The 19,451-nt window shown below is 36.1% G+C and overlaps 1 protein-coding gene and 1 long non-coding RNA gene across 6 annotated transcripts; both read left to right on the top strand.

The window, feature by feature from the left end:
• Positions 1 to 1,501: 1,501 nt before the first annotated feature.
• LOC135583837 (nuclear poly(A) polymerase 4-like) lies at positions 1,502 to 13,001 on the top strand. 5 transcript variants are annotated; one of them, XM_065083069.1, is made up of 13 exons: positions 1,502 to 1,778; positions 2,343 to 2,460; positions 2,573 to 2,650; positions 5,836 to 5,943; positions 8,305 to 8,367; positions 8,464 to 8,625; positions 10,073 to 10,186; positions 10,271 to 10,333; positions 10,413 to 10,742; positions 10,830 to 10,994; positions 11,145 to 11,772; positions 11,862 to 12,217; positions 12,327 to 13,001. In XM_065083069.1, the coding sequence occupies exons 2-13, from the start codon at positions 2,353 to 2,355 to the stop codon at positions 12,534 to 12,536; spliced, it is 2,385 nt and encodes a 794-aa protein (XP_064939141.1). In that variant the 5' UTR covers positions 1,502 to 1,778; positions 2,343 to 2,352; the 3' UTR covers positions 12,537 to 13,001. The 5 variants fall into 5 exon arrangements, with proteins under 5 accessions (XP_064939141.1, XP_064939138.1, XP_064939140.1 ...); XM_065083066.1 differs by having other exon boundaries at positions 1,510 to 1,778; positions 2,172 to 2,460; XM_065083068.1 differs by having other exon boundaries at positions 1,510 to 2,460; positions 12,327 to 12,403; positions 12,504 to 13,001.
• Positions 13,002 to 17,868: 4,867 nt separating this feature from the next.
• Positions 17,869 to 18,302, top strand: LOC135593202 (uncharacterized). Its single transcript, XR_010479451.1, has 3 exons — positions 17,869 to 18,002; positions 18,077 to 18,145; positions 18,227 to 18,302. It is a non-coding gene; the product is annotated as an uncharacterized LOC135593202 (long non-coding RNA).
• The last annotated feature ends 1,149 nt before the right edge of the window (positions 18,303 to 19,451 follow it).

The raw sequence follows: 19,451 nt of genomic DNA, 5'->3' as shown, positions 1-19,451 counted from the left end.
TATTACTCTCATCGAGTTGGGCACCATGCCACCCCTCTTCATGCTGGTGGTGAAGGACGGGTAGAGGGGAGTGGTAGAGGACACAATGGTTGTAATCGCCTAAGTGGTAGGATATGACAAGAGTGTTGAGGCATTTCAAAGGGTGGACGATGTCAATGTCGTGGTAGATCCAATGGTTATGGAGAGCTGGAAGGTGAGGAAAAAAGTTGTGACTATGCTGCTAAACCTAGTAAATAGTGGTAGAGACAAAATAGTGGGGGACGTTGGGGAGGTGGATAGGGTAGAGGCGACCATAAGAGCTCTGGCTAGTAGCAACAGTAGGGTGAGCGCAAGGGAGAAGAGCAAGGCGGAGGCATTGTTAAGGGTTATGAAGAGCAGGTGGGGGAACCAATCATAGGATCTTGATGATTTTGAGACCAATACCGATGACTCTATGCCACAAACGTCGAAGAGCATTTCATTGTTGCTTTACACCTGTCACAACTAACGTCATTTGTCACCATTAATTAGAACGTTAAAATTATCCTTTTATCTTTTTTTTTTATATTTTCGTTATAAAGATCAACTGTAATTAATCTATTTACGTTAAGTTTATATATATATATATATATATATATATATAGTAAGATATCTGAGTTGTTTACTATATTATGACATCATATTGGAAGATAGTACATCTATCAGCTTTAGTTATCATCTAATAAAGTCTTCTTTTATCTCGATGCTTCCTTCTCGGTGTTAATGTTCCTCTGTTACCCTTTTTTCTTTTGTCAACTACACGTGGTTGAATTTTTCGAGAATAAGGAATGTCCAAAATTCTCAAAGAATATATAATATTCTTATCCTTTTCCCATATTGGGATCTATTGACTTACTCCTTAACGAATAAGACAGTTTTAACATTAATTCGTATAGCTTATTACTTATATCTTGCTATGTATAGGGCACTTCATTTTGTTCCTCAAAGAGACATCGACTGAGGGCACAATAAATAAGATTGGCGTAGCTATTTTTGTTTATGTAATTATTTATATTATATCATTAAAACATGTAATTGAGTAAAGTAATGATGTTTTTGAATAATATATATGATAAAATCATTTTTGTAAAAATGAATGCCTCTAGTTTTTCGATAAAAGGTTAATTTTAAATTATTTTTTTGGTAAAATACCTTTCAAAGAATTTGAGGAAGTTTAACAACTTAATATTAATTAATACCGAACAAAAATATGATACCTTTAGTCCTCCATAATAAATGCTTCAATTACTCGACAAATAATATACTTTATTATAGCACGACGGAAGAATAATTACTGGAGATATAACACAAACTTTAGTATCAATATTTTTAAATGAATATTTTTATTAGTATAATACATGTTTTTATTAGTATAAATAAATATCTTACTGTTAAATGATGCTAATGGAATTGGGTTAGGAGAAATTGGGCACCGGAAATAAAATACCCCGTCAGTTACGTAATTAGGTTCCTATAAATTGCATCCACCCATCATCGCCCCGCTTCTCTTCGCCCCGATTGGCGACCGCTCGACGACACCGTTTGAGATCGCCGCTGGATAAGGGCGCGTGCCGGATCCGCCGCCTCTTCTTCCTTGCCCCTTCCGGTTCCCCCGTTCCCTTGTGTGGGGTTGCCGCCGCCGCCGCCGCCGGCTGCCCCAAGAAGCGGCGCAGGGCTCCGCTTATAGGGTTTCGCCGCCTCGGCCCTCCCGTGCGGATCCGGTGCAGGAGCCTCCCGCTCTGGTTTTGTCCCTTTTTTAGGTCGTCTTTCTTGGCCTCTCTTTTTTTTTTTTTTTCTTGGATTCCGGTGTCGGTGTTCCTGTCCTCCACGGTTCTAGGATTGGCGGTGAGGTAGATTGATAGTCGCTCCTGATTTAGGCCAAAAAAATATTAATGAAGATTCATCTTTACTCTGTATTAATCTTGGCGGATCCATCCATCCTTATTGAAGAGCGCTTATAAGAATATGTTGGATTTCGTCGTTAGGACATCGCGTCTTTGACGTTCCTATTATGTCTGAATTGTTTCATCAAGAAGTCATCTTGGTTTGTGTCTCTAGGGTTTTGTCTTTGGTTCGGTCGCAGTTGATTTCGCTTCCTTAGTGATTCGACTGAAGAGTGATTTTTTCCTTTTCCTTTCTAATTCTGATATCAGGTACGATCCGTCGTGTATTAGGGTGGTTATTCGCCTGTTCTTGTATTCAAGATCTTTAACTATTATCTTCTCTTGGAAGCGGTTCTTGTTAAATATGCGCTTCAAGTTATTCTAGAACCGCTTCGTGGAAGAGGAAAATTTTATCCCTTTGCCTCATTTTGGAATGAATAGTTCTGATAAAATGGTTCGCAAACCGCCACCTGCTCCAAGACAATATGGTCTGACAAAGCCAATCTCGACTGCTGGGCCTACCGCAGCAGATCTCAAGAGGACAATTGAACTAGAGAAGGTATGCTCTATTGCTCCTCTTCATCAGTGGAATGCGTTTCTCTTCTTAACCGTCTCCTGTTGCTTATGATTGGAACGTTTTTTTGTTATTGGATTTGTGTATGATGTGAAAGTTCTTGCTCGATGCTGGACTTTATGAGAGCAAGGAAGAAGCTATCAAGAGAGAGGAGGTTTTAGGAGAAATAAATGAGGTAATTATCTCATCTTTGACTATTTTTGTTCTTTGTGTGTGAGTTAACCAAATAGCTCTCATGCAATTTTTTTAACTTGAAGTGCTCGTCTTTCAAGACAGTGTGCTGTCTATTTTCAATATATTTTATAGTGTTTTTTAAGTGCTTGATGTGTAATACTGTATGAGTTATTAAGATTGGTTGGCGCTCTTGTTGGTGTCTTTGTTTAGGTTTATAGTAAGGAAGTATCATTGATGACATCATTAGAGATTGTTGTGTAATAATGTTTATGTACTGTTTGTTCCCATTATTTGCTGATATGGTACATCACTATACCTAAACTTATCTTGGCTGGTAATGTGCCACCAACCTGTAACTGGTTGATTTTGGTACTCAACTTGTCAAAGGATAAAATTTACATAAATATTTAGATCATAGAAAATAAAGGAAAATTTCAAATATGATTTTCAGTTTGTCAGCGTACTTGTTGTCATTGGATGCTTGAATAGAGAAAAGGACATCAAGGGAACTTGAAATGTAAAATATGGATTAAATTTATTATCATCAACTTGGGTGGTTAAGTAACTTGAACACGGTGTCCCTTTAACTTAAAAAGTTTTTTTCTGAGAACCAACCTGCGTCACTTTTCAAAATGCGGTATGGACTCTTAAATCACTTTGGGTAGTTGCCCCAAAGGAACAAGCTTCTGTAAGTGATGATGGATGGAACAAGTTAGAGTGTCAAATAATGAATAATATGTATATTCAGAGTTCTTTGAGAAGGAAATGATCACTTTCTTGTGATACCTGGGAATCTATGGGATAGAGGTTTGATACCTGAGAAATTTAGTTTTAGTTACCTCGATACTAGGTATAATAGAAGCTTAATTTAGTGAAAAGACATCAGTGAGAGGGAGACTCATAGGCATATAGCTGACTGCATACATGTCGTCACACAAGCATGTTCCCCAATCTACTTGAGACTTTTGTCAATATTTGATTGCTTTTAACCAGTAGTACTGTCACATCTTTGAGAAGCTAAGAAAAGAAAAGCGTGTTTCCCAAAAGAAGAGGAAGGAAATCAAAGCTTTTGCTGACTTTCATGAGAAAAGCTTGTTTCCAAAATTGGTTTTGCTTGTTCTCTTAGTACATAACAAGATTGTTAAAATTATGATATGGACCGCAGGATCCCACGATCCTATGGCCTAGATAAAAGCTGGTGAGTCGGCTGGTGAATTTTAGAAAGCCGGTCGTTGCCTGCTGCCTTCCGGCTCTCTCAAATGACAAATCATCCTTCAATGATGAGCTGCCTCTCTCTGGTTCTCAAGCCTTAGCTGCTATTGTTGTCGTTTTCTTTTTGAGTAAAATATGGAGTAACAAAATTGAAATATAATGGGACCCAATTTGGTTTTTTCCTTAGGAGGTACTGGGAAGGAATTGGAATGTAATAATGTGGATTCTTACAGTAGAAATAGAGTCTCTGTTGTCTCAAACATTGTGCCTATGGGGTACGGACAAAGGTAGAGGAAAAAGCCAAAGATTTTACATAATGTTACTTTTGTTTTTGATTGGAAAATCAATCTGAATCTTTTTTGGTACCCTTCTCTCGATGAGAAAGTGGGTCAGATATTACAAGATCAACAGACCTATGAGGACTTAAGGAATGATGGAAGGGAACAAAGAGGGGAAAGGAAAAAAGAAAAGATTAAAAATAAGGGAGCTATAAAAAGAGAAAACGATTAGAATAATACTTTGCAACTTTAGCAAAGAACTGCTACTTGTAGGTCACTCCTTAATCCTCACTGAACGAATAGCTACTTGTCTCTCCTCAGTTCCCAGTCCTCACCGAACATTACCTTGCCCTCTCCCTTTCCTCAACTACTTTAGTGCAGTCTTTTGTATGGTGTGTTTAGCTGCTATACCTAGATGCATTGGGTCATGTTTGATGTGATTTAGTAGTTTGTTGAATATTATGAAATATATGGTTTACATATTGGTGCAATCTTTCATATGTTGTTTTTAGCTACTACTTCGTCATAAACAATATGGTGCTAGCCACTTGCATTTATTTTTATTCTATTGGACCATCATAGTATACCAAATTGTGATGCAAAGTGTGACTGAAGGCAGCTTGTTCTTGTAGGATGATTTAACCTTTTGCCAATAAAGTTGTGCGGCAGAATGTGTTCCAATGTGGATAGTTTATTTTAGTTAGTTTCATGGTATAACTTCATTTCCTGTATGATTTCACGTCTTAGGCTTGACTGATCATGGGAGAGGATTTTGTCATAGATGAAATAAATTCATTTCATAACCTGAACTGAAAGGCCATGAAGACTAGGTTGTTTTTGTCTCTTAAGGATCCAGTGGAAGAAATTCCATGTTCTATGCTGGTGCATCTAAATAAAATAATTTTCAAATGCAAGTTGGTAAATAACAAATTTTATACGCATCTTTACTGTTGCTTGTTCACAAGTTCAAAGAAACCAAAATATGACATTGGTAACACAAAGTTTCCATCACTAATATACAAAGTTCTTTAAATATTTTGAACCCTTGAAATATTTAAAGAACTAATACAATCATTCTTTTTGTAAGTGGGTATCATTCTTGAATTGAGATGAGCATATTCTTGAATTGTATAATCGAACCCTTGAAACCTGAAAAAAAATAAAACATAAAATAAAAAAATTATTATTCATCAAATATTAAACACTTATGAAATTATGAATTTACTTTAATTAAAATGCAATTATAAGCATAAGAACATATGAGAGACTAAAATTTAATAAAAAATCATTTATAAAGATTTTTGATATTTAATTGTCTAAATTGTATAATCTTACAATTCTATCATCTGAGTTTATGATCCCTTTTGCAGTCCTAGGTAGGAAAAAAAGGTTTGCAACCTTGGTAAAGTCAACAAAATTTCCCTTTCTGATTAGCTTCTCAAGTTGCATTTGAATTTTGTCGTATTTATGTTCTTTTTGGGTATCTTGGAGCCTTATTATGTACCAATTGATTGAATGTGTTATTATGCTGAATATATGTTTTTATGTTCCAATCTGCTTTTAGACTCATAACTGTGGCACTTTGCTTTATTTTATCATGCTGACTCATCTGTATCTTTTCATTATTTAGTTTGTATGACCCAATATTTCTATATAACATGACATGATTTCTCTTAATATGAACTTGGGTCTCTAGATTGTTAAAAGCTGGGTGAAGCAGTTAACTCGTCAAAGGGGTTACTCTGATCAAATGGTTGAAGAGGCCAATGCTGTCATTTTTACATTTGGATCTTATCGTTTGGGGGTAAGAGATCAACAAGCTTGATTTTACATGATGCTTAATTTTTTTTTCATCTTTGATCTTTATTTCTTATGGAGTTTCCTTTGTTAAACCTTTGTTAATTGTGTGTATGAATAAGGACATGCAATGTTGTCAAACTTGCATATTTACCTAGGAACAGGGGAAGGTCCATAAACTTGGATTGTGGAATCAGATCATAGGAAACTACAAATCTAATAAACATTACTTTTAGAAACCATACATCATAATGTCATAAATAATTATTCTTTTCACATAACCAAGTAATAATAATGGTTGGATTGATATGTACCAATTGGTATTTCACGTGTCGAACTAAAAATTGATATTGGACCGTATAGCTTTGTACCAATCAATATTCAATTTCTATTATTTTCAATGATACTGGACAGTGCAGGTCGGTATCATGCCTGGTGTCACCGATAACTTATTCAACAACGTGCCAAAACTTGTAGAGATTGAGACGAGAAACCTTGCCTATTAACATTTTAAACCAAATGTGACTCATTTCTAGGATCAAAACGTCGTAATAATTTACTATTTGTCAAGAAACATGTTGCTATCAGCAGCATTTTGTGAATATTAATATATTATAAGACCAAAATGACAAGAAGTATATCATAAATATAGGCATGAAATGATGATTTAGACACACACTTGAATATTAAGTCCATTGCATGAGTTGTGGTTGCAGTTGCTAGCCATGGAAGGAGGGAAGGAGAGAGGGGGAGAAGATAGGTTGCAGCTGTAGTTGCTGCCATGGAGGGAAGGGAGAGAAGTGGCACAGTGGTAGTAACTGTTGTCCATGGAGAGAGGGGAGGAGAGGGGGAAGAGATGACAAGATAGAGTGGAGAGGATGGAAGACGGAGGGGAGGGTGACAACAGTTTTTGGCTGCAGATAGAGTTAAGAATAGAGATGGGAGAGGAAGAGGAAAGAGAAGGAGAGGAGGGGAGGGAAGAGAGTCTATACCTTTATTTGGAGAAAGGAGGCAGTGACAACGATAGTGACTAGGTGGAATTGGAGGGCTTCAAGTCAAAAACCAACTTGGCTGACTTGAGTCTACTCGTTTAAGTTGACAGAGTCATGAATTCAAATGCTAGTCATTATGGTGCATACCGATCAGTCGAACCAAGGATTGGTATTTAGATCCTTGTACTGAGTCAACTCAATAGTCGACTTGGAATCACTGGTAGCTCTGGTTTATTATACGGTCTGGCTTGTACAATTGGATATGGGCCGTAGGATGTGTGATCTTATGCCCCAAATGAGTTTAACAGCTATAAGAACATGTATGATTTAGAATGGAATTTTTGACTACTGACTTCAACAGGGGACATAGTTTTACTTCTAGCTGCCTACAAATACAACATCATGTTGTTTTATCTTCTGTCCTTAAAATTGCACAAGTAGTTGGTTCATCACCATTTCAGTCTACATTTATTGCCATTTCAGTCTGGTTTTATAAGCTACCTGGATTGTAGGTGAGCATGACATTCTTTTGTCATGTATAATGTCTATGTGGAAGCTCCATGCCTAAAGGAGATATCACTTCTGATACATATATTGTATTTATCATGCATCTGGGAGTTGCAAATATTGATAATTCTGTTGCTTCTTTTTGTTGTTGCTTTATTGAGCTATCATAGTTTCAAACTGAAGACATGAGAAAGCTTGAAAGCAAGGCTGTCCATATTGTAGAAACTTATTGAAATATTGTAGAAACTTATTTGTTCAATTCTAAGAACTTTTGTCAACTTGAAAAGTTTTGGTGTGTTTTAGCCTGTTCACTGGTGTTGGCTGAACTCAAATAATTTCTTCTGAATGCCAGGCTTAGTTCTATGACTTTTTATTAATTTTCTTTGAGTTAAAATTTTGATGTTGGCTCATGATTCACTTTCCACATATGGTAACTGTTTGAATGAAGTAGCATGTTTTGGCTGAATGTCTCAAGCCAGGATTTAGTTCAGTAATGGACTTTGGGTTTGGAAACTTGTGAACTAGAATATTAGATTGATTAGCAATTTGACTAAAAAGAATTATTGATTATCCAAAAGATTAGTGTCTAATAAAGGTCAATATTAAAACATTACCAGTTCAACTGATCATGGGACTGCTTTTTTGTAGTCTTTTTCATGTGTAGCTTGTCTTGTTTAGTGTTTATCTAACAAGTTGCTTTCCTTTGGCTTATATTTCTTTCCTTTTGTTTTGATTTCCCATTCACAATTTGCTGTTCCTGTAAGTTTCTCATGATTTTCTATTTCTTATTTCTAAGGTTGTTCAGATGAGTAGTACTTTGAACCAAGGAGCTCTTACAAATACTTTAAAATTTTGTTGTCTTATGGCAGGTTCACGGACCAGGGTCTGACATTGATACGCTGTGTGTTGGGCCTTCCTATGTTAATCGAGAGGTTTAAACCTTTTCTTTTCAGAACTTTATCTGACTTCTGATTTGAGAAATATATCTCATATACTTTGATACCTAACTTTCTGGGAACCTTTTGCAGGAAGACTTCTTCATTGTTTTGCATGACATTTTGGCTGAAATGGAGGAAGTTTCTGAACTGCAACCAGTGCCTGATGCTCATGTTCCTGTTATGAGATTTAAATTTCACGGGATATCCATCGATCTTCTTTATGCCAGTATATCACAGTTAGTTGTTCCAGAGGTAGGTTCATAATGTGAAACCCAGTTTGTTACGTCTTGAAGTGGGATGTCTCTTACTCACTGGTCAACTTGTCTAGCTTCCCTTATCTATTTACTTCACAAGTTCAATTGCCTTTTACTGTATTCTGTCATTCGGCTTGTCTAATTCTCTGACTTTCCAATAGATGGCTTCCATTGGTATCTCAGTTAAGCATAAGAGAAGTTTTTTTTCTTTGCATTTCATTTTATTTATTGTTACAGAAGTCTGTTGCGCTAATTTGGGGAATTCATGCATGTCCTATTGCATGATTGTGTATAGAGTTTTCCCTGTTCTCCTAAAATTCCTTTCTAAACTTTATTCCTAGGTGTTGTTCTTTGACTGCCTTTTCTGCATTGCATTATGGCTCGTAATACTTTTTGAAGCTGTATACGTGACAAATACTGTAGAATGGCAGTCACCAGTGAATACTGTATACTGATTTTACATTAGGTGAGATTGTTAGCTTAATATAATAAACCTTTGATTCTTTTCACCATCCTACTTTTGTCCTCCGGATTCTTGATGAATGAGTGTCACTATCTTTCTCGTATTCCTCTTCTACTGTTGCTTACATTCTTGGATGTTTCCTCAATAGTGAATTGTTGGGAGCTTCACATCTCTCTCTCTCTCTCTCTCTCTTGGCATATCCACTGGAAGGATCTCCTTCAGTTACAACTTCCCAGTCTTTACCATTTCTGAACTATTGGCTTGTTAAGGGATCAATATCTGTTGACTGACCCAGCAGCAAGTAATTCCTATCATGTGAATTACTTAATAGGCTTTTGGATCTCAAACCAAGTGGCTCACATCTTGTTCCGCATTCCCTATCTTGAACATGACATATTCTTTCCATCTTTACGTAACTTGTGTTTAACATGTATTTTACTTTATGCCTATCCCATCTGAATATGCAGGCATACATATTCAGTACAAGCTATATGTACTATGTAATCAATATTTTTAGTATTTCTTGATTCCTGTAAACTTTTTCTCTAATGTTTCCGCTATTATATCACTGAGAATCTCTGTTTATTTCTAGGTGTCTTGTTCTCTGGAGAAACATGTCTTTATATTTTCATGCAGAAGTTTCAATTTTCAAAATTGAAGTTATTTTGACATTATATATGTGGGCTAATTTTTGTTAAAAGATGCCTATAAGGTTGGAGAACTTAAGTTAGATTGTTTATGTATTTAATATTTTAATGTTTCTTCCGATTTCTGTCTTGTTCATTTACTTTATACCTGCTCTTTTGTTTCTCTTGTTTGTGAATTTGTACACAACTAATTTGCTCAAGCTGATTGGAAAAGTCTCCAAATGTTATCTGGTTGGTAATTTGAATTCACCCAAATGGTGTGGCTACTGTATAATGTGGTCACATTGAAACTATGGTATCATAATGTGGTCTTCCTTTTACTAACTTTTATGTAGGATTTGGACATCTCCCATGGATCTGTGCTTTACGATGTTGACGAGGCAACAGTTAGAAGTCTTAATGGCTGTAGGGTAGCAGACCAAATTCTTCGGTTGGTGCCAAAAATCGAGGTTATTATACTTGATTTTGCATTTTCTTTTCATATTTTTGCAGTCCTTTGGCTTTAATCCTTTGAGTCAATATTTTTTTTGTAGAATTTTCGAACAACTCTCAGATGCTTGAAGTTCTGGGCTAAGAAGCGGGGAGTTTATTCAAATGTAAGCTATCATTGTTTTGTAATTTTTACAACTGATTAACTACTTTAATATGACTCATTTATTACATTTCTCTGTTCAGGTGACTGGATTTCTTGGGGGTGTAAATTGGGCTCTGTTGGTTGCTCGTGTCTGTCAGCTTTATCCTAATGCTGTCCCAAGTATGCTAGTATCACGATTCTTCAGAGTTTATACTCAGTGGCGCTGGCCAAATCCAGTAATGTTGTGTGCTACTGAGGAAGATGAACTTGGTCTCCCTGTGTGGGATCCGCGTAAGAACCCACGAGATCGAACTCACCATATGCCTATTATTACTCCGGCATATCCATGCATGAACTCTAGTTATAACGTATCAACAAGCACATTAAGAGTTATGATGGAACAATTTCAAATTGGCAACATGACCTGTGAGGTCTATACTTAATTACTTAATGACTTCCTCTGAGGTATTGTTGAGAAACGGAATTTTGCTTTAATACCTTTATATTCATTCTTGCAGGATATTGAGTTGAATAAGGCAGGTTGGAGTGCTTTGTTTGAGTCTTACCTTTTCTTTGAGACATACAGAAACTATCTCCAGATTGATATTGTAGCTGCTGATTCTGAGGATCTAAGGTTATGGAAGGGGTGGGTTGAATCACGTCTGAGGCAGTTGACTCTGAAGGTACTTCCAGTTGTTTTTGGATTCCGTGTGCCTTGTGATCTTGCTTGTCCCAGGTTTATCTGATATGATTCTGCATTCAAAGGATCGGGAAATTAATCATTTTGCGTGTTCTGTCTCTGAAAAGCTTCTTCCTCTTTTCTTCTCAAACAGATTGAGCGGGACACCTATGGCATGCTGCAGTGCCATCCATACCCCAATGAGTATGTAGATCACTCCAGACAGTGGTCACATTGTGCCTTCTTTATGGGCTTGCAAAGGAAACAAGGGGTGAAGATCCAAGAAGGCCAACAGTTTGATATACGTGGAACCGTTGATGAGTTTAGGCATGAAGTGAACATGTATATGTTCTGGAAACCTAGGATGGAAATATATGTTTCTCATGTTCGTAGAAAGCAGCTACCTTCTTATGTTTTTCCAGTAGGACATAAGAGACCTCGTCCATCCAGACCCATAGGCCAGCAACTGATTGATAAAACTTCTGGTGAAGATTCATGTGATGAATGTCAAGGAGGACCATCGGTGCTTCCACTTAAGAGAAGAATGAATGCTGATTACTTGGATGATAGAGCAAACAAACTTGAGAAGCAGGCATCGATTAATTCAAGCTGGGAGAAATTTCCAAACTCTGACCAACACAATCATGTAGATGTAGATGAGAATTGGAGCAAGAGGAAAAAGGATGAACCACATGAAGTTGTCTTTAAGCAAGTTAGCTATGGTTCTGTTTGCCTGAGCTGGCAGCTGCAAGCATTTGCTTCTAACATCGATAACATGTCAGGTATGTTTTTCCAATGATCTCGGGGAATAGTTGTTAATTTGAAGCAGAATTTGCTTCTTGTTGATGTCAATACGTGTTTTTACTGACAGAGCGGATACCTAATGACATAGTTTGTTTCAAAGCTCATAGTTTGGAGAACTTGGCTGTAGTTGGCAGCAGTGATGTGGATGATGGCACGGAAGGACCGTTTGGAGATGACCAAGATGGCAATGGAGCGAAGCTGGTAAATGGAATTTCACATTTTGGAAGTGGCAAGGCTTCAGCGGGAAAGCTGTTCTGCAATTCAGAGACATTTGAGGCGGTGGTTATGCAACAGCTTGCTGGCAGTGATAGCACCAGTTTGGATGAGGGACAAGATCTACTGCACTATGGTAGGCAGGGAGCCAACGTAGAGATGGATAACTTGAATGGATCAGCACGAGATGGTGTGGGAGATACCTTAAAGGTCTTGCTTGTGTTGTATGCTTCCCTTATTCACATATGTATTGTCGATATTACATATTGTTGACTGATTATGTTTGCTTTATCTTCTGTTTGTACTTAATTTTGTAAAGCCAAACTTTGCATTTGGAGTGGCCCTTCAAAAAGCTCATGGAGTGACTGCTAATGCTGCACAGAAACCCGCACTAAGGCATGCCTCGATGAACCCTATATTCTACTTTGTGATCACTAATGCTGTGTTTTCTTTATGCTATTCTGCTTGTTGCATTGTTTTTCCATCTTTGTGGCAGTCTCAGTCTAATTTCGAAGGCATGAAGTTCTGAGGATGGTTGGGACACTGAAAAGGAAGCGACAACCTGAATTGCCATTTTGTAGGAAGGAAAGCCTGATCTGCAATTGGTGGGTAAGTTTTACTGGATTTAACAAAGTTTATGTTATGCATGCAATTGAATTGGTATGAACAAGTGGAAGAACTGATGGGGAGGTGTACTATTCTAAGCAAGCTGTTCTAACAATCTGCGACAGAAAGTTTATATATACAATCATCTTGAAGATGATCTAGCAGATGTTTTGAGATTTGAGACACATTCTGCATGTCTGGTCAACCGGTCGTGGTACAAAGACTGTGCCAACGTGCCTCATGACAGATCACTGAGGCGTTATTTTTGTTTCTATTTTATTAGGACTGTACACTTGTATTGCCTTGTAAAATATTACTTCCATGTTGGAGTTCATTTTGTATCGCTACTGAGTTAACTGAATCAATAGAAGCCAGACAGTTGCTTGCATATATGTTGATGTGTGCCTGGGTTACCTAACTGTTCTATGCCCCTGGGGTGATGGGTAATGTCCAAATATACTCCTGTTGTCAGCTTAAATGTCCAAATTTGCGTATCTCCTATGCCCCTAGCATATCTTAAATGTCCCCTGATGTGTGTGTGTATATATATATATATATATATATATATATATATATATATATATATATATATATATATATATATATATATTATACACACACAATGAAAACGTCTTTGACATTTTTAGTACTCAATATATGTTCTTTTACCTTAAAGGGACAAAGGGTGGATCCACTTTTGTGAAAGAAAGGGTGGACTGAATGATTATTTCGGACGTGTTAAAAAAGTGAAATAAATCGATTGACTTGGTAGGCTTTTGGTATAATCCGTATGAATTATATAAAAAACTAATCTAATTTTGTAATACAATGAATGATTACTTAAAATACTTTTATCAATTATTATTATTATTATTATCAAATTTGTACTTCCTTTCAAGTATCAGAATCGAACGATATTCCATCGGTTTGCCACTAGTTTTACCTTTTTGTAAGTAGTAAATAGATGCCTCAAAAATATCAAGATTCTATTATGGAACCATGCAATTCCGACATGTAAAACTATGGATCAGATAACTAAATCATAGTGAAATGATGAGAAAGTGATTTTCACTTTTGACCAAATGCTTTAATCAATTTCTATAGTTCAACCAAATTAGAAATAATTTTATGGTCTTTGTTAATTGACAACATCAATAGCATACCTGAAGAGCATGGTGTCCCACAATATGGCAAACCTTCGCTTATACGATTCACCAAATCTAGCATGCCTGAAGAGCAATGACAACTTTATTCGAAGGCAATTTAATTCATGCCCGGTCCATCTTCTTTGAGCTGATGTAGTAGACTGAAATCCATGTAAAATGAATATTTGCCATCAGTTTGTTTAGCTAGTAATAAAAAAGATTTAACTTGTGATTCATATATGAATACCCATTTATTTAGTGCAGAAATCGAGCCTCTAAATGAAAGAAAACTCAATGGCATACCTTTCTAAAGTTGGTCAAAAATAAGAGACCTCTTAACCCAAATTGATCGAAAGAATGAAAAAGATATCTTCTTCATAAACTTTTAAATTCTCTCCTAATGAAAAAGTACAGAGCTCCAAATATTGTTTAGCAATTCTATTGAGAACACATCTATTAAGCAATCAGAACTGAGTTGAAAAATGTATTAGTGAGCAGAGAGTAAACAAGGAATAAGATGGAGATTCCTACTGACTAATGTAAATGATAATTGGATAGATTGTTATATTTCTAAATATCCATATCATACAAAAATGAATTTAAGTATGAAGCAACAATATAAGAAAATGACATGATTCCTACTGTTCTTATCGATAGTAGCTATTCAGTACTGTTCTTCGTCAAAGGGAAGCCATACTTGAAGAAGAAAGTGTGGGGCTATTTGTTTATCCTTTGTTTTCTTCTGTCTATTCTTCTTTGCCTTTTCTACAAGCATTACTCTCATTCAGTGATTCCCTCCTTCTCATCATTTGGATGCCCGATGAGCGGGCGGGGGGAAAACAAGATTCTGTCTGAAAGAGCCCAAGATGCATGGGTTGCTACTATCCTATGCTTTCAGTGATGCTCCAGACATACGTGGCCTCGAGAAGAATCAGTAATATCGGATGATTCTTTTGGAAAGTAAAGTTAACCTTTGGATGTCATAAAGATTAGTTTGTCGCATACGAAGCATGAACATGTCGATAAGGATGTTAGGCGAGAATCATAATGATCGGACCAATCATGCATTGCATCCTGCAACTTTTGCTCCTTTAGCAAAGTAGCGGAAGGGAAAAGCCAACATTGGAAGCCATCCGAGAGAGCTACCGGAAGTGTTACTCCATCCTACTCCTATTGGATCGGAATAAAGATAGTATTTCGAAAATGTCTTATTCTCATTCTCATCTTTTCTTTTCCATGTGCTGCAGGAGATAGAGAGGCAAGACAATGGCTACTACTTCACGGACTTCTTTTATGCTTGGTTCTTCAAATTTAATGGACAGTTTCTTCTTGTTGGCAACTTTTCAGGAGTATTAAGGAGAAGAGTATTTTCCTTGTCAGATCTTATGAACCTACTCCGATGACCGGGAATGATGTGATCTGGTTGGCCTCTGTTTATGTCACTGACACTGGCTGTAATCAGCCTCCAAATGCTGAAGGAGAAGGAAGATTATTTTTGATGAAAATGGTGGACAGGAGTGGTAACTCCTCGACAAGGGATGTTGATCACAAGAACATACATACCGCCATACATTGTGATCCTTTCTGGAAATAAACATATTAATTGGTCAGAAGCTCATGAAGCGGCGCCTTCGATATCTGCTTACAGTTTGATCTGAGAGTTACATCCTGTGGGGTGCCATATGTCTTACTCTTTATGTGCATGGGAGTCATCTAATGCTGAAGTGACATCAGTGCCAAGAAGGTGGTGGATATTTTGCAGATGCAAAGAACACTTATTTAGTTGATCAGCTGCTGAAGGAGGTCAATTGTTGATGTCACTGGGAAAAACCATTCCATGCTCTCTCTCTAAAAGCTTCTTCTTGACCTGCAATGTTTAGCTGCTCTATCTAAGATATCATCAAGTAAAGCTTAAGAATTGCATATAAAAATGTCACAGGATGATTGGATTAAACCAAGGAATACATAGCTGTAGTAGAATTATACTTGTTGGAGATACAGTAGTTGTCTTTTCTTCATGAACTCAGATGAGATTGTAGCAGTGACTTCAGCCAAGTTGATTGGACTATGGATTGGGTTACTGTCCATCTCTTGGATTTGCAACTGAACCTGTCCCACCAGAGTGCTGCCGGTGGATTATGTGCAGTGGTGATAGACATCAAAAGTCGATTTCCTGGTCTATAAATGTCAGTCCACCATGGTTCTTCATATCTCATCAGCACATACTGCCTCTGCACTCCGCCCCTTGCTCTGTTTCTGCTTTCACAACACTTATCCAGAGATGGAGAATGCTTCTGGCTTGGAGCGCCAGCTTGCTAGAATGAAGAAGGACCTCTTTGATCAGGTTGGGTTTCACCTCCCCATCTTGCTATTTTCTTTGTGCTTATCAGGTGCTCGCAGTCCAGGCTAAGCCTTCAATGGTTGTGGTCACTGCAAGAAATGCACTCGACTTCCGCACACGATCATCATCAGTATGGTTTTCATCTGGCCAACTTTATTGTGGTGGCCTTAAGTGAATACACTAAATCATCAGGTGGAAACCAGGAAATATCAATCATTGCTAAAGTAATAGATTCATATCTCTCTCTCTCTCTCTCTCTCTCTCTCTCTCTCTCTCTCTCTCTCTCTCTCTCTCTATATATATATATATATATATATATATATATATATATATATATATATATATATATGTATATGTATATATATATATGTATATATATATATGTATATATATATATGTATGTATATATATATGTATATGTATATATATATGTATATATATATGTATATATGTATATATATATGTATTTATATATGTATATATATGTACACATATATATATACATATACATATACATATATATATACACACACACACACACACATATATATATATATATATATGTCAAGTCAGTTAAGTAGTTGCCACTAGAGAAATCCATGTGATTTGTCTGTGTTTGGTGTCCAGATGCATTGAGAACCTTGTAGCCTTATCTAGAATATGATTAAGTCACTTGTCACGAAGCTTCTTGACTGGTCTCAAATTGTTCCATTTATTCACTTATCATTATAACAAGGTTTATATATATAATAATAATAAATAATAATAATAATAATAAAGCATAAGTTTTAATTATTTAAGGTCGACTATATTGATCTTTTTTGTTGTTATTGAGATATATAAAAAAATATAAGTTTAATTAAGTTCAGAGCATTTAAATTTGTATTTATAATTTTTATTAGAATATTTTTGGCATCATCTTCTATCTGTTTTTAAGTTACTAATATTAATTATTTTTACCTCTTTTGAGTATTATTTAGAGGTACCAATACCATTTTAAATAATTTTTTATTTTATTTTTTTTATCAAAATAATATATAATTGTTCACGAATAAAAATATTTTTTCCCCATCTTTTTTTAATAACTCTATGCATTCATCTTAATATTCTTATACAACACAACTTTTTGTATATGTTATTTCTTAACTAACTAACACTCAGATCCATAAAATTATTTTAGTAGTCTCACACCTATCTTATAAAAAAAATTAATTTTAAAATTATTCAATGATTACTCCCGACTTCTAATGTCTCTCACTATTTTAATCTTCTTGTTTTTATTCTATGAATAATATTTTTATCGATATCTCTATCTTGTTAAATAATTAATCTAAGATATCTAAAACTTTTTACTTAAACTCTTTTTTGTCTATCTAATATAGTAACTACACTATTCTTCAGTTTATTCTTAAAATTATTAAAATTATATTTTCTATATTCAGTCTTAATCCTATTTAATTTAAGACCTCTAGTTTTTAAATCTTACTTATATATCTCGGGTTTAAAATTAATTTCACTAATTTTTTAAAAATATGTATAAATTTATTGTTGTGTTCAATATAACTACAATTAATCTAAATTGAAGTTCTATACCAAGTCACAAGTTAACAAAACCAAGGCTTCAGAGTTCACTACACATCACCCCATCAATATTTTGATTGCATCCTTTTGGCAGTATCTTTGTACATGCAACTGTATTTTTCTTCTTATACAAATACGTGGTCATGTTTACTTACACAACATCAGTTTATAGATTTAGTCTCGTGTTGCAGGGGTACTTGGACGAACAATTTGATCAGCTAGAGGAGTTGCAGGATGAATCCAGCCCTAATTTTGTGGAAGAAGTTGTCACATTGTTCTTCAGGGATTCATCCAGATTGATGGCCAACATTGACGACGCCCTGTACGCACATCTCTCACCACAGTAATCTGCACGTAGAGAGTTCACTTATGCTAATGCCATCAACTTCTGTGCAGCCAGCAGTGCCCTCGAGATTTCCATAGGCTGGACAACTTCTTGCACCGATTGAAGGGCAGTGCTTCCAGGTAAACACTCGGTGCCCATATATATTACACACGCATACGAAATCCAAGGTTGACTAATGTAGGCTTAGGGAATTGGTGTAGCATCGGTGCTGCAAAGATGAAGAACGAGTGCGCCAGTTTCAGAGAATTCTGCAGTGAAGGAAACCTTGACGGGTGCTTCTCTTTCCTCGACCACGCTCGTTCACTCAGTTACTTCCATGACTGTCTGTTCATGCATCACTAACCATACATCCACGCTCGTTCAGATGCCTGAGATCGTTTCGGAAGGTGAAGAATGACCACACCATCTTGAGGCAGAAGCTGGAAAACTACTTGCAGGTTGCATTCGAGCCAAACCCTTTACCTTTACGTGTCCTGAGTTCCGTCTCCTCAAACTCGTTGAGTAGCTCTCACTTGTGTTGTGGCAGTTGATGAGGCAAGTTGGCCCCGTCGACGAAGCATCTCGCTCTGGTAGCTGAGAAGACGAGAGAGGACGTCGCCCACCAACCCTTGCGCCAATGTGAGCGAGCGTTCCCATTGAAGTGACTATATATATATATATATATATATATATATCCTCTCAATTCAAGTCTCTATTACTTATATGAAGTGGCTTTTTCCACCTTTTCGAATAACAAGAAAAGAAAAAAAAAAGATTTTCTTCGATTTTGTCCGAATTAGGAATGAGAATGAGTAGGAAAACTTACATTGTCTCTTCCCAAACCCAAATTATGATTTACTTAAACTTATACCAAAATTAAACTTTATTTTTCTGAAAATGAGATTTATGGAATCTTTATATAGGCATGAATATTGGAAAAACTCAACTTGTTGTCATTATTAAATTAATAATGAAATGACCTTTGTGAATCTCACTTTACTCATCCTCACATAATTTTGAATATCTAATTGTTTAATTTTAATTACCTCTAAACTCGATTAAGAAGTAATAATAAAAAAATATTTATTTTTGTTTATCTTTGTAAACCCTTTTGTGTTTTTTTTTTGTGAGTGATGAGGCCTCAAATATTTTTCAATAACAAGAACAAATGAGATATTTCTCTCATGACACCGATAATGGATGATCCTCTATCAATACTCAATAGTCCTTGTAAGATTGGTTATCACTTTCGATGATCGACTGTGTTAGATCTAGAACATCGAAACCTATAATTTCGGTATGAAAGAGTGGAGCACTCATACAAGACATCCTTGATTACTTAAGTCTAAGGACCATATACACCATTAGGACTACGGAATCACTGTTTGACAATAAGGCATCATCGTTCATCCAGTATTTCATAAACGAATCAATCAGTAAACTCAT

The sequence above is a fragment of the Musa acuminata genome, chromosome BXJ1-9 (assembly GCF_036884655.1).
Source record: "Musa acuminata AAA Group cultivar baxijiao chromosome BXJ1-9, Cavendish_Baxijiao_AAA, whole genome shotgun sequence".
Lineage (NCBI taxonomy): Eukaryota > Viridiplantae > Streptophyta > Magnoliopsida > Zingiberales > Musaceae > Musa > Musa acuminata.
This window is presented reverse-complemented; position numbering and strand designations above follow the sequence as displayed.